The sequence below is a fragment of the Olea europaea genome, unplaced genomic scaffold (assembly GCF_002742605.1).
Source record: "Olea europaea var. sylvestris unplaced genomic scaffold, O_europaea_v1 scaffold119, whole genome shotgun sequence".
NCBI lineage: Eukaryota > Viridiplantae > Streptophyta > Magnoliopsida > Lamiales > Oleaceae > Olea > Olea europaea.
Genome location: NW_019229312.1, coordinates 233,360 through 248,984, shown reverse-complemented (window position 1 = coordinate 248,984; position 15,625 = coordinate 233,360). Strand labels below are relative to the sequence as shown.

The 15,625-nt window shown below is 33.5% G+C and overlaps 1 protein-coding gene across 1 annotated transcript; it reads left to right on the top strand.

Moving 5' to 3' along the window:
- The first annotated feature begins 1,010 nt into the window (after positions 1-1,010).
- LOC111373998 (probable auxin efflux carrier component 1b) lies at positions 1,011-4,166 on the top strand. The gene is made up of 6 exons (XM_022996599.1): positions 1,011-2,272; positions 2,718-2,988; positions 3,072-3,157; positions 3,350-3,507; positions 3,610-3,686; positions 3,815-4,166. The coding sequence occupies exons 1-6, from the start codon at positions 1,141-1,143 to the stop codon at positions 3,879-3,881; spliced, it is 1,791 nt and encodes a 596-aa protein (XP_022852367.1). The 5' UTR covers positions 1,011-1,140; the 3' UTR covers positions 3,882-4,166.
- Positions 4,167-15,625: the final 11,459 nt, after the last annotated feature.

Here is a 15,625-nt window from a genome sequence, read left to right as displayed (position 1 = left end):
AAATTAAGAAAAAGTAAAACTAATTTTTGTAAGTGAATACTTACTTTTAGATAAGTGAGTCCTCAACTAAAGGCATGGGAGAAAAACATGGTTTGAATAAAAAGTAATTTTACTCTTTCTAGGCTTTGCAAACATGTTCAAACACTTTTTTGTCATAGTTGTGCTATTCTGCTTATGAGGATTGCTATATAATTGACAGATTGTCGTAGAACTTAAGTTATTACTTATATTACACATTTCATTGAGGCTTGAACTTAACACTAACAACAAGATATTCGCATAACGATCTTAAATTTATTGAGAATAATATTTAATTTCCGGTCGTCACATTTTTTTCTTAATTTTGTCTAACTTTTTCAGTTCATATACCGTTATTTATTTTTACTACATTTGTTTCTTCCCTCGTATATGATACTGTCCAGTTTAACGTACTAAATAAGTTATAAATATCTTCACAAAAAATTATAAATATATTTGTTTATAAGAATTATTATTAAGAGGAGGCACTTTCTATCTTTCCATCATCTTCCATCAAAAGACATAAACAAGAACTGCTCAAAAGACCTCTGCTTTTATTTCTTTGTCTGCCATTTATTTCCCTTAAATAATCTCATATCACTTCACTCAAATTATGTCTCTCCTCTATGCTCTCTCTCCCAAATCGTGCCTGAAAATCTGGTCATAAAACCATTTTCTGGCAACCCTACCCATTACTTCCCTTTTCTTTCCGCCCAACCTATCCTACTGCCACCAAAGCTAGACAAAAATCGTATCTTTCTCTTCTAGCCATTGCTATAACTTATGCTCCATGTTCATAACTTATGCTCCATGTTCATAACTTATGCTCCATGTTCATAACTTATGCTCCATGTTCATAACTTATGCTCCATGTTCATAACTTATGCTCCATGTTCATAACTTATGCTCCATGTTCATAACTTATGCTCCATGTTCATAACTTATGCTCCATGTTCATAACTTATGCTCCATGTTCATAACTTATGCTCCATGTTCATAACTTTGTCTTGAACTGGAAATCTTGGTTTTTAGCTTCAGCGAAAATTTTCTGGGGTAAAAACTAGAGGGTAACAATCCCATCTTGATATTTTTTGAAGAAATCTACAGAAAACCTTAGGAAAAATGATCACAATTACAGACCTTTACCATGTGCTAACTGCTGTGGTTCCACTCTATGTGGCCATGATTTTGGCCTATGGTTCAGTAAAATGGTGGAAAATCTTCACCCCAGATCAGTGTTCAGGCATCAACAGATTTGTGGCTCTCTTTGCAGTGCCTTTGCTTTCTTTTCACTTCATATCCACAAACAATCCCTACGCCATGAACTACAGGTTCATAGCTGCTGATACTCTTCAGAAAATCATGGTTCTTTTTGTTCTTGCCATTTGGTCAAGAATCAGCTCAAGAGGGTCTCTTGAATGGTCAATCACTCTGTTTTCTCTATCAACACTCCCCAACACACTTGTAATGGGGATTCCTCTGTTGAAAGGGATGTACGGTGAGTCCTCAGGGAGTTTAATGGTGCAGATAGTGGTGCTTCAGTGCATTATTTGGTACACTTTGATGCTGTTCTTGTTTGAATACAGAGGAGCTAGAATGCTTATTGCAGAGCAGTTTCCAGACACTGCAGGCTCCATTATCTCATTTAGAGTGGATTCTGATATCATATCTTTGGATGGTAAAGAGCCTCTGCAAACTGAAGCTGAAGTTGGTGAAGATGGAAAGCTTCATGTTACTGTGAGAAAATCAACAAGTTCAAGGTCTGAAATCTTTTCGAGAAGATCCCATGGGCCTAATTCTGGTGTTTCTATGACACCTAGACCTTCAAATTTAACAAATGCAGAGATTTACTCTTTGCAATCATCAAGAAACCCTACCCCAAGAGGCTCAAGCTTTAATAACACTGATCTCTATTCCATGGTGAATGGGAAGAACACTAGCAATATTAGTCCAAGGCATTCAAATTATGGGAACTTGGGATTTGATGAGGAGAGTGGGTATGGGAACCCTTCAAGGCCTAATGGGGTTTCTGGGCAGGGGAATGCAGGGTACCCTGCTCCCGCAGGTGCCGGAATTTTCTCTCCGGTGACAGCCACCAGCACGAAAAAGAAGGCTAATGGTGCTGATACTAATGGCAAAGATCTTCACATGTTTGTTTGGAGTTCTAGTGCTTCACCAGTTTCTGAAGGAGGGATCCATGTATTCAGGGGAGGTGAATATGGAAATGAAATCAATGTTGGAGCTCATCCCAAAGGTAATTTTCCTCATTTGGAGTATACTCCCATTTTTATTTATTTATTTTTTTGGGTCAAAACACCTGTAGACTAAATATTAATACTTCTTGATCCAATAATCGTTTAATTCCAATCTTGTTTTGTGAATATGAATGGTTGATTGTAAGCCTAAAATATTCTTGGATTTGTCTACTTTTATATGTAACTGTATTTGTCTTTTACTAAGACTTATCCTCGGATTCGGATTTCTTTTATTAGCTTGTGGTTGAAGAGAGATTTGTTTGTTATGTCTTTTTCCTATGGAGTTTCCCTCTACTGTTGACGTTCTGTTGATTGGTTTATTATCATCACAGCAGCCTCCCTGAGAGTCTAGTTTGTTTGTTTGTCTTCTACTTGAGAATGGAGTTTACTTAATTCATCACCATTTTGATCTTATTTTAATTACTGATTATTCCACGGTTTTAGATTATGATGATTTTGGCCGAGACGAGTTCAGTTTCGGGAACAAACGGGGACTGAATGGGACTGACAGGGAAGGGCCTGTACTATCGAAGCTCGGCTCGAGTTCCACCTCCGAGCTTCGTCCTAAGCCTAGTGGCGAGACGAAGACAACAGCAATGCCTCCGACTAGTGTGATGACTCGGCTCATATTGATTATGGTGTGGCGAAAACTGATTAGGAATCCAAACACGTATTCCAGTCTCATTGGCCTCACATGGTCTTTGGTCTCGTTCAAGTAAATATTCTCATATTTTGTGAAATTTCTTTCATGTAGCCCTTGACTTTGTAAGTTTTGACCAATTGTTAAAATTATTGCAGGTGGCACGTCGAGATGCCTGCGATAATAGCCAAATCGATAGCTATTTTGTCTGATGCCGGTCTTGGAATGGCAATGTTCAGTCTTGGTATGATCAAATTGATGTCCCTCTACTTAGGATTATTGCTTCAAAGAACATTTTCAAATTCGAGCCTGTTTATTTATACTTAAAAAAATTGCATTTCTAGTAAAAAAGTCCCTTTTGTCAAAAGAGAGTTTAAAAGTAACTTTTGCTTCTTTTCGAGTTTACTTCGTCACTTATTTTACTGTTGGATTGCAGGGTTGTTTATGGCATTGCAGCCTAGGATGATTGCTTGCGGGAAATCAGTTGCTGCCTTCTCCATGGCTGTGCGATTTCTTACCGGACCGGCAGTTATGGCTGCTGCCTCAATTGCCATTGGACTTCGAGGCGATCTTTTGCACATTGCAATTGTGCAGGTAAATAAATTTCAAGAATGCAAAATTTCATACATCACAATTATCTCCAATGACTTTTGTCTTCTTGTGCTCGAGTGATGGGTTCATGCTTCATATTTTCAGGCATCACTTCCACAAGGAATTGTTCCTTTTGTCTTCGCAAAGGAATACAACGTTCATCCTGATATCCTGAGCACCGGGTTAGCCCCAATGACATTGTGTTTTACTTCTGAGAAAGAAAAAGAAATTAAAATCTGGTTCATTCTATCTACATAGGAAATGCGAACTCGTCTTTTTATTTTTCTAATTTCATATTTTCTTCTTGTAGGGTGATATTTGGGATGTTAATAGCTCTACCAATCACTTTGGTCTACTACATATTGTTGGGGCTTTGAAGTTGAAGCAGCAGTAAATCTGCTGCAGATTAAAGAAAGAACTAACCCGTTTGTCATGGCATTTTTTGGGCTTCTAACATAGAAAATGTAGCAGCAAAGAGAAGGGGCTGGTTGAACTTTGAAGAAACTTTTGAAACAAGGCTGCTGATATATAGAAGACTGAAGAATTATTAGTGGGAGAATTTTCTATTGTCTTTTTGCCCTTCTTTCTTCAACTCTTGTGCCCTCTATTACTTATTTGTCCCATTTCATGAAATGAAGTTCTTTTAGTTAAGATTAAGATTATAGGTTCCAAAATGCGTCAATGCGTCCAGATCATGCCCTAAAGGGCCGTCTGGTATATCGTGCTGTGGGCGACTTCACCTTTTGGGATGGCCCACCCGGTCGAAATTTAGAAATACTCTCTCAATTTGAATTTAAAGAAAAATAACCCGCTTGTGCAAGTGCAACTCCATCGATTGTGTTGTGACCAGGGAATCTAGCTTGGCACACTTTGTTACCATGCTTCCACTGTTTTGCACCTTCTTGAACGGAAGAAAAAAGGTTTAATTTTAACCTAACAGGAATCTCTCTGGAAAAATAATTGATTTTCCGAAAACAACAATGATACATGTACAATTGGAATTGACAACTACACATATGGAAGGGAGGTTCATGCTGAATAAAAAAACTCGTGGGCTCCGTCTTTTGTCAGTATATTGTGAGTTGTCGATTGTATAACTAGAATAATTCTTATACAAAAACGCGCGCTTTGAAGGAAAAGAAGAGGGAATTTAACAGTGGCTGCTGAATTTACTTGGCTTGGTACACAATACATAAATAATGGCGTTGCTTGCAATTTGCAAATTGGTACAAGTCATGTCTGAACCGAAATTTGGGTACAAAATTGGATCATGAGTAGCAACGAGGTAAAATCCAACGTTTGCATGAGAAGGGTAGGTTAGTAGGTTTTAGGTACTGTCGGTTCATTTATTGTAGTCGGCAGTGTTTGCCGGCTGGTTTAGTTTTTGAAATAATGGTCTTGCATAGGACTAGTGACAGAGGTTTATCATAACTGCTGCCAACATAACACCGGTATGAAATTTTTTTTTTTTTAATTGTTCGATAAAATGTAGTTACGTGTCCCACTGTTTTTTAATCCTGTCTATGTAATATGATTAAGCTGCATACGACTTCTTTAATGGTTATATCAAGTTTTCAGTGGTTACATCAAATGAATAGTATCTTTTATTATTTATTTTTCAATTATCAATTTATTTTAAATTATTTAATTATAAATTATATTATTATTAAAATTATTAAATTAATGCTAATTAAATTATTCTTAATTTCTAATTATCGACTTGATTAGAATTTAAAAATAAATGTTAAGTAAAATAATTATAAATCAATGTAAATCAATTAATTCTAAGGGGAAAATGGAAATAATGAATTATACCAAATTTGGTGCAAATGTACCATTTGAGATGGACCTAGATTTTTTTTTTTTTAAAATTCATCTTTTCTCTAATTTTTTAATCACTTTTAATAAATTAATTTTGTATGTGAATTTATATTTTTTTTCCTTACATTTTAATCAATTAGTCTTAATAAAAATTACTTTTCATAAAATTCATTTTCAAAAAATCTACATCAAAACAAAAATTCAGCAAAAGCCACAAGGAAATTTGAAAAATCAAACACGAATTCCTTCAAAAGATAGTCTTGTTTGATATATTAAACAAGATTAAAACTTAAAATTTGTAACATTATTGTCTGCTAATAAAATAAACTTATACAGAACTACGTAAGTAAACAATTTGAAAAGATTATTTAGGGTCCGTTTAATTGTAAAAATGAAATTTGGGTAGAAAGAAAATGAATTTTAGGGAATTGAATTACTTAGAACTTATTTTATTGAAAATTGTCAATTAAACGTGCTTGATTGATATAATTTTTCCCTGAAAATTGTTGAAACTTTGAATCTGCATCCGTTGGTAATTTTCCGTAGGTGAAAAACTGTTTTTTAGTAGTGTACGTACTTGAGACAAAAATAGAATTTTTACGATAAATATAAAAATTTGGCTAAAAATTTTCAAATAGTCAAATTTCCACAAACGAACAATAAATTTAGTTAACCATAAACCACATTATGTCCCATCTTTTGAGATTAGCAAAAGCCAAATCCTGTTTTAGGTAAAGCTTTATTTATAATATGAATTATTAAATTAAAAAGGGAATAAAAGGATATCATAATTCCACACCAATCTTAATCAAAGTGGACAAACACAAACACACTTTTGCTTTTGCTTATTTATTAAATCCAATTAGTGTCTCTTTTTTTCCATGGATCCAACATAGTACTTAAAAACTAATTATCAAAGTTGATGTGAATGTGATGATAGTGAATCATATGATTAATCCCACATATTTAACTAAATGATAATCTCAATCCATGAGTGTCACAAGGTTAGGAAATTTCATGCATCACATGTCCCACTTTTTTATTTTATTTCTTTTGCGTGTGTACCCCGAAATAAAAAGCTTGTCCAAAAAAATTAATTTTTCAGGAGAATGTGTTATAAAGCCATTGTTTGATTCTCATTTTTCTAAAAATACATTTTTTCAGAACTCATTTTCAACTACACATTCTTCAATAAAATAATATTTCACTCAAATCCAAAATTTTTCTTTAACTTTTAACCACATATTTTCCATCAATCTACTATTCAAAATGCATTATTTCTCCCAAAATGGGGCTCAAACAAGAGCAAAGTAGGAAAAAGTTGTGTGTGTTGTTGAAAATTTTTTTAGGGAAAAATAAATTTTTTTCCCAAACAAGTCCGAAGAGAATATGATTGAGATTGATATTTGGAATTGAAAGGATTTGAAAAGTTAATCTCGTGCTGTATGAGAGGAGAATTTACCAGTTCATAGGGAAATTATTCCGTCTTTTACACGTTTTATGTTTTATAGTGGCAATTTCTTTCAATTTTTTATGGTTCATGTGTAGATGGTAAGACCAAATCTTCAGAGAATATATATTGATAAAAAAACTTTGTGATCATAATAGACAGTATATTTAAATTTAAATAGTTAAATTTGTTATACATTCTAAGAATTTTCTATACTTTTTCTCTTTATTTTACTTTTTTCATCATTCATTTATTATTTTTCCTTTTTTCAGTTAATATATATTTTAGATGTCACTTAAAATATTCAATACAATATTAATAATTAAGTAATGAAACATTGAAACTTATATTTTATAAAATGTAATTTTTATAAAATACAAATAGAAATAGAGAGTCAAACTCACTCTTCTTTGAAAGTTAAAATAAAATATCGTCTCTTTGATCCTAATTTTAAAGTTTTACACTTTGGAATAAAGAACGTATCATTTTTAAAGAATTTTTTGAAGATGCTTTACATTATATATGTTTGTTTTTTCCTTGTCTATAGCATGTTGGACATGTTAATTAAACATTATTAAGGAATCGTTTGACCAATAATCTATTTTTGCTTTTATTTTTTGTTGAGAAACTTCCTAATGCGTCTTTACATCAACTTACTCTGAAAGCTCCTTTAAGACAATTTAACAAAGAATCAGTTGTAGAAATGATCAGATAATTTTTTTTGTGAACTTATGTTTTTAAATTGTTGTATGCTTCCGAAATCATTATTTGAACGCTTCAAACAAAGTTATTTATTTTTATTCCTGCATGTAATTATTAAAATGGATATTGATTGTAATAATATTCTTTTATAGTAATAGTAGTATCTATATTATAATATTTATATTTATTTTAATAATAATAAATAGGGTAATTGGCAGAAAACGTCCATACCTTACATGTTGATTGTGGAAAATATCCATACCTTTCATTTTTTGACATTTCTGCCCTTATTTGAACGTTTGGTTGAGCAAAACATCATTTTCCCTATTTTGAACGTAAAATGACCATTATACCCTTTTATTTAAAACAAAAAACCAAAAAAGAAAAGAAAAATAAATAACAAATTGCAATCATACTTCCAAGCATTTTGAAAAAATATAAATCAGTTCAATAAATTATAAAAATTAAAAACATCATCTCTTTCTTCTCTCCTCTCCCTCTCCCTCCTTCACCACCAAAACTCTACTCTCTGGCCACCTTGGGCGCTCGGACCAACATACCACTTTAAAGCCCTCAAAACATATTTAAACAACCATTGCTAAATCTATTCCTGTTGTCGAACCCTAATCCGTCATCACCGCCGCTCACGACTGCTTTGGCTATAGCTGGGAGGGGGTACTTCTGGAACATCAAATTTGGCGGACATTTTCTGACTGTCGTTGCTACCGATCCTTCCTGCGGGAATGAACACGAGACCATCAGCTCCCCGGAGTACAGCGATTTAGTGAGAGAAAATTAGCAAAAATCTATGGGACTGAAAAGAAAGAATGAAATTTAGTGGGCTTGCTACTTGTACAAGAAACTGCATTTCTTGTTTAAATATGTTTTGAGGGCTTCAAGGTAGTATGTTGGTCTAAGGTGGTCGAAGGGTGGAGTTTTGGTGGTAGAGGAGGGGAGGAAGAAGGATAGAAGAGAAGAAAGAGATAATTTTTTTAATTTTTTTAATTTATTAGTATTGATTTATATTTTTTCAAAACGTATGGGAGTATGATTGTAATTTGTGCTTTATTTTTCTTTACTTTTTTTGGTTTTTTGTTTTAAATAAGAAGGTATGATGGTCATTTCACGTTCAAAAATAAGAAAAATGATGTTTTGCGCAATCAAACGTTGAAATAAGCGAAAAAATGCCAAAAAAATAAGAGGTAGGGACGTTTTGCACAATCAAAATTAAACGTAGGGATGTTTTGTGCCAATTACCCTAATAAATAATATCATCAAATATTTTTCTAAAACTATGTATTTACTATAACTATTTTAAATTAAAAAAAAAATTAACTTCTATTAAATCTCAAAATTCTTAAAATGACAAAATAAAAGAAAAGTCCATATAGTAGAAAAATATTCAATATTTAAGTTTCTCAACTTCTTCATTTTCATATAATAAGGAAATAATATAAAATAAATTTAAACCATTTTTAAATTGAGCTATGGAATGGAAGACACTTTATTATTGAAATATTAATAAATTCATGACATAAAAGGAATTAATTTAATTAATTAATGTGAAAATGATATTTCAATAATGGATAATCGAATTGGTTGAAAGCATAATTATGTGAGGAGATACTATTTTACTGTTTCTCAAAATCTGCTCATGGTGCATATTCTTTTATAATCGCTTTCTTTAATATTTACCAAATGCCTAAAACATTTTTAATTCTTTGACAATCAGAAGTTGGTCTCTAAAATCAATTCCAAACAGGACAAATAAAAAAGATTTTGACAATATGTTTTAGTATTGAACATGATTAAGAATGAAAAATAAATTATTTATTATCTTATGAGAGGGGTGTAACACATTATGTACACCAAGAGGGACGGACTTGTGGGGGGGGGGGGGGTTTTGGGGGGGGGTTGGGGGGGGGGGGGGGTCTTATAGGGTCAATTGACACCTTAGGTTCTATCATTTTTTTGTTGCTTTTATTTTATTTTATTTTAATTTTTTAATGTCAAAGTTTAAAACCTACATTATAAATATATTATGTAATCGGTAGTTCCAAACTCAATTTTGTGCTTTTCTCTCTCTCTTTCAATCTGTCGACTATGGACTGTTATAACCATTTACGATTTATCTACAATTTGAAAGCTTGATTGTGACACCCCAACCGAAAATGTCTGGTTCTGCCCTCTATACACCCAAAATGTACAAGTAGACTAATCCAGATAATGATACCCTGCATTATTTTTAATATTTAATATGGATTTTTTATGCTTGATTTACATAGATATTATAATATGTGTATAATTCATATATATTTTGCCCATCTAACATTCTTTCGTCGCCTTGAGCAAAAATCCAATTCCACTATTGCTTTGTGTGGAGTATCTTTCGGGCTCAAAGGTAATTGAAATAGGATGAATTATTATAAGTTCATAACCATGCAAATAAATGTGTAAGCATCATAATTTTTGCGCATGAATCTACAGTATATTTAGCATGCTTGTTAATAATTAATAATCCATGCTTCAGTCAGATCTGAACGTGATATCTGTTTGTATAAAAATACGGTCCTAATTTAGCTATTACAAATGAGAATTGATGAAAATCCCAGCCCTTATGAATTATTCCATTTTTTTATAGCTAATTTTAATTTTCATCAACAAAAACTTACTTGGATTCAATCCTATTTATTTCACCTGTTACGCCCCGGACTAAACCACTTCGGCAATAGTTTCCCTCTTGTCTACGAAGTGACACGTGTCCCAACGATGCGTTTTCGAAGTGGTTTCGACTTCAGCTTAACCCCAACTCGACGTACCACAAGGCGCACACTTTATAAACTAAATCTACTGAAGCACCCCCTGTAACCGAAGCGCTTGGCTATCTGAGGTGCTCCCTTAACAGACATCTTCGCCGCCAGCTTCAGAAGCCTATCTCTGTCAGAATCATCTATGGACGTGACATCTTCATGGGTCTAGCTGATGCGATATCAACTTTATGTCAACTCAATCCGGGGGAATTAATAACTCGCCCACTTTAGACGCAACTGATTGACGTCTACGAGCAGATGTCTCACACCGTCAGATGTATACACGTGTCCCACATCCAACGGTGATCCTCATCTATAAATACTCAAGGTTTGACAAGAGGCAAAGGTAATGAAACTTACACTATACTAGGCTCTCCATACTCAAGCATTATATATTTTCCTCCCTACTCTCTTGCACAATTTCGGTACCATTCCAATCATCGACCACTGACTTAACCGTCGGAGTGTATGCGGCCGCCACCACTCCCACTAGTTCCGACCCTGTGCTCCTAACCGTGCGTTGTTGTATGCAGGGAGGAACAGTAGAGTGGCTCTCGGTTGGCCATGTGGAGGTCCATTTCGCGAGATCAACATCACCTATATAAAATTACACTCGAACTTCTTTGAGGCGGAAATGTGAGATATCTGCTTAGGAGTGTCTAGAAATGCTCTTTTGTTAATTTACTATTTCCATTCGCTGTAAAACAAAGATGATACTTGATTAATCCAGTCCGACTTTGTTGAAGAAAATAAGAGATTATGGCCACAATATGAAGTAAAGATTTCTAAACCATAAGAACAATATAATTTGCAGAGTAAAGAAGATTTTATTATAATATGGAGAGAGAATACAAAGATTTGTACTTACAATGTTTCCAACTTCATCTAAATTATAATGAAGAGCCAATTATATATAAGGATCAAAGAGGGGATGTCCAAACCCCAATAATAAAGTTTTAGTTAAAATAGAGTGCAAGAATACTTGTTAAAAGCGAGAAGCAGGCCTTGATCAAAAAACACCGTCGCTTAAGTGGGCGGCTAGCACTAGTTTAGCGGCGTCCCTAGCAATCGAGCGGTACACTAGCTTCAGGTGGGTGCCAGCTTATCTACTTATGGCGTCAAGCTCCCTGCTAACCCCAGGCCAACGAAAATGTGGCAAGAAAACCCTTCGTTCTATGATTTTAATCTTTTCAAGTTCAAAACAAATTCCAACTCCTAATAAGATTTTCAAATAGAACTTTAACTAAAATTTGTCAAGTAAATTTGAATAGGATTCCACAATAGCATTCCAAATAAAATTCCTCTTAACGTGCATTTTTTATTAGAATTTCTAATTATCTTCAACAAAGAATTCCAGTCATACCTAAATTCTAAAGAATCTCCATCTTGCACGAATTTTACTGCAATGAATAAACTTCAAAAATTCTCCAACTTGAGAAAAATCTACTGCAAGGAATAAACTTCAATTCTTCAATGAAAATCACAAATGAATTTCTCTATAAAAAAATTTCTAGCTGAGAAAATTCCCCATCTACTACTCCTCAACCATGGGAAAAGGTGATCTAATGACTACCAAAGAAAGCTGAAATAAGCCTTGTAACAGAATCATAGCTGAATATATCAAAAGAAGGATATTGACTAGAATAAACACCCTTAACTGCCTTCAAGCCATCAACTAAATCGTCAAGATTGTACCTATGGAGTCTTATGGCCAAAAATTGTTACTAGCGATTGAATATAATAACACCACCAATAATAGCGGCAAGGCGAGTTTACCCATAACTTCTTAATTCAACTGAGATGTATTCTTCCAAAAAGACCTCAAACTATACTTCAATTATAGAATCCAACTCCAAATTCACCTAAGCTCTTAAAATGTGCTAATTGATCAAAGATTGTGTATGACACTGTAAAATATATAAATGACATTTTCTATATCCCTTTAACAAAATATGGGCTCCTTTGCTAACTTTCAGAACTCCACCGTCAATAGTGCACATGCACCTTTTTAAATCGAGATTACTTAAAGAGATAATATTTCTTTATCATGAAATTTTAGTCAAATTTGGTTGGAAACGTGCCAATGAACAAGACTCAAGTGAAATTTTAGTCAAATTTGATTGGAAACACTCCAATGAACCAAATTCTGGTGAAATTTTATTCAAATTTGATTGAAAAAAGCGTCAAATTGATTGAAAAAGCGTCAATGAACAAAATTCAGTTGAAATTTTAGTCAAATTTGATTGGAAACGCGCTAATGAACAAAATTCAGATAAAATATTTGCCAAACTTGATTCAAATAGCGCCAATGAACAAAATCCAGGTGAAACAAAATCTAGAGAAAATTTTAGTCAAATTTGATTGGAAACGCGCCGATGAACAAAATACAGGTGAAATTTTATTGCATTTGATTGGAACCCAATGTGCCAATGAACAAAACTCATGTCAAATTTTAGTCGAATTTGATTGGAAACGCTCCAATAAACAAAGTTGATGCCTTATCATTTCTCCAAGGCCCAACATATTGAATACAGATAGTGGCACCAAATTGATGCTACCTCCTAGGTCATACAATGCTTTATCAAAAGTAAAATGCCAATTGTGCATGGACTAACGAAGCTACTAGGATCTTTTAGGTTCTAAGGGAAATTTTTCTGGAGAATAGCACTACATTTTTCTACCAGCTTGAATATTTCAAGTTCCACCAGCTTTCTTCTCTTTGACATCACTTTTTTCAAAAATTTGGCATAAATTAGCATTTGTGCGAAGGCATCAGCAAAAAGAATATTGATATGGATCTTCTTGAAGACTTCCAAGAATTTAGCAAACTACTCATCAAATTCCTTCTTCAAGAACCTCTGTGGACAAGGCAGTTGTGGCTTCAAGATGGGAGGATTATCTAGGGATGAGATTGAGTTAGGCCGATAGTTATTCTTTGTTACCTTTACGTCAATTTTATACTCTTCAACTAGTTTTTCTTCAACGTGATCTGATGTAGGTGTAGGTTCCACAGGCTCTATAGGCTTGCTCGCTTCAAACTCTTTTTCTCTCCTCAATGTGATGGCATTAAAGTGCTACCTTTAGTTAACCTTTGTGTCTCCAAGGAATTTCCCTTTCTGTTGGGAGATTATTACAATTGCAAGTTGACCAGTATGTACTTTTAAATTCTTCATTGTGGTTCTCATGTGGGTCATACGAATCTTAATATTGTCAAGTTTGCACTCAACCTTGTTAAATCTCGCCCTTATCCCAAAAATAAATATCCCCAAGATATCCTTCAGTGATATCTTTCCTTCATAAGCCTGAGTATTAAACCCAAGTAGTGGTACAGTACATTCATATTGTTACCATATGAGAGGTTCTCATGATTTTGCAGTCTTGGATGGTACTGGTTTGCTGAATAGTATCCTCTTTGATTGAAGTTCTACCATTCACATATTGGATTTGTTCATTCTCCATCTTAGACTCATGGTATGAAGTAGAAGCAACCATGATAGAATTTGTTTTTCTAAGTTCCTTGTGATGTTAATGCAAATATTTTAGTTGCAAGAGAGGACACTTAAGCTGTACGGGTTGTAATGTGGTCTATCTTATAATACGATTTACTTTCTTTGCACTTGAACGCTCACTTAACCATTGATAGCCGTTAGTGGCTATCTTATCAGCAAGGAATAAGCCATATTGGAATTATTAGACATCAAAGTTCGTCCAGAGTAATTGTCGTTGACTACTGGTCTAGCATAATCTCTAATGGCCCGTTGTTTAATATTTTGATTCGCTGTTCATTTAGCTATTGCTTTTGGGTTTTTTTTTCTTTCTTTCTTTCTTTTTTTAATAATATACCTTAAAAATCTAAAAGTTCATTTAACTTCAGGATCAAGGGGTAATCTTTCAACGCTCCTCGATCTTCATGTTAACTTGAAACCAGAACCAAGAAAACTATTTAAAAGTATAGAAATCTAAATTAAGACAAAAGCTACTTCGTAATAATATTAGTAAAAATCAAATAATACAATACCCATCAATAGCGCCAAAAACTTGTTATACATTTTCTTCAACATATATTATACCGCAAGTGTTGTCCCAAGTTTTGAAATGTATGAATGGAGTTATCGTGTTAAACCCACAAAGATTGTAATTTAATTTTACACGAAGTACTATGATTGTGTAGTTTTTATTTTTATCTAGATGAATAAGTTTTAGAATCGATGTTTTATCTAAACTATGGATGATTGTGACGAATTCAATGAAGAAATGCAAGTTATACCAGTTAATCAATATAGAAGAGACTAGGGTATAATTTCATCCAACTATCAAATATGATTTACAAAATCCTAGTCATCTCTAATCAATTTTTCATATCTATAAGCAAGAACCCTAATGTAATTCTACCTCTCTCTCGAATGCCATGTAAAAATTAATTCCAATATCATTATTCCGAATTAAAATCAAGATTTATCAAGATCATGGTTCTTAGATGGAACAAATTTCATAGATTCTACACTTTCTCTTGGAACCCATAAAATCTAGGTTGTGTTATTGTTGTGATCACACCTAAATTCCCTTCTCTCAAGTGTCGGATTTGACTAGCATCTAATCATTCAGCTAGTGGCCAATTAATTGAAAGTATTAAATCAACAATACAAATAAATGGAATCGAAAATTTTCATAGAAATAACTAAAATCAAATCAAATCATACCCTCAAGTTTTGGTTAATTAAACCTATAAGAAATATTTAGTTCATGATATGAGACATGAAATCTATACAATTAATAAAGAATAACATGAAGAGAAGAAAGATAAAACTATTTTTTGGATGGTTGAATCAAGTTTCAAGAAGCCTTATGCTATAGGATTCGAGTAATGGTCATGAGGCCACTAATCACCACCCGCGTTAGAGTAGAAAGTAAAGATATTAGTGTGAAAATATGTTTCAAATTTTTTTTCTTGAAGTCAAGAAATAGAGCATGCACATCAAATTTCATGATGAAGTTGAAAAAACCAAAGAAAAGGATCAATAATTATTGGTAAAATGAATATCCATCAAAAGAAGGAACAAGACTTGGCCCCTAGACATTAGTACAGGTAATTCACGAGGGCCTTTACCCTTAACACTAGAAATTCCATTTACGTAGACATGACTGACATAAAATATCACGAGGTAACCTAGAAGTGGTAGACAATAAACAAAACCCAAATAGAAACTTTGTAATCTTGATGGTTGGATCACCAAGCAGGCCATGCCACTGATTTGGAGATGAGACGTTGATTCTATTCACAGTAGGATGGAAAAGATGAGTAGAGCCACGGTGGAAAATTGACGGACCTGAAATGTTG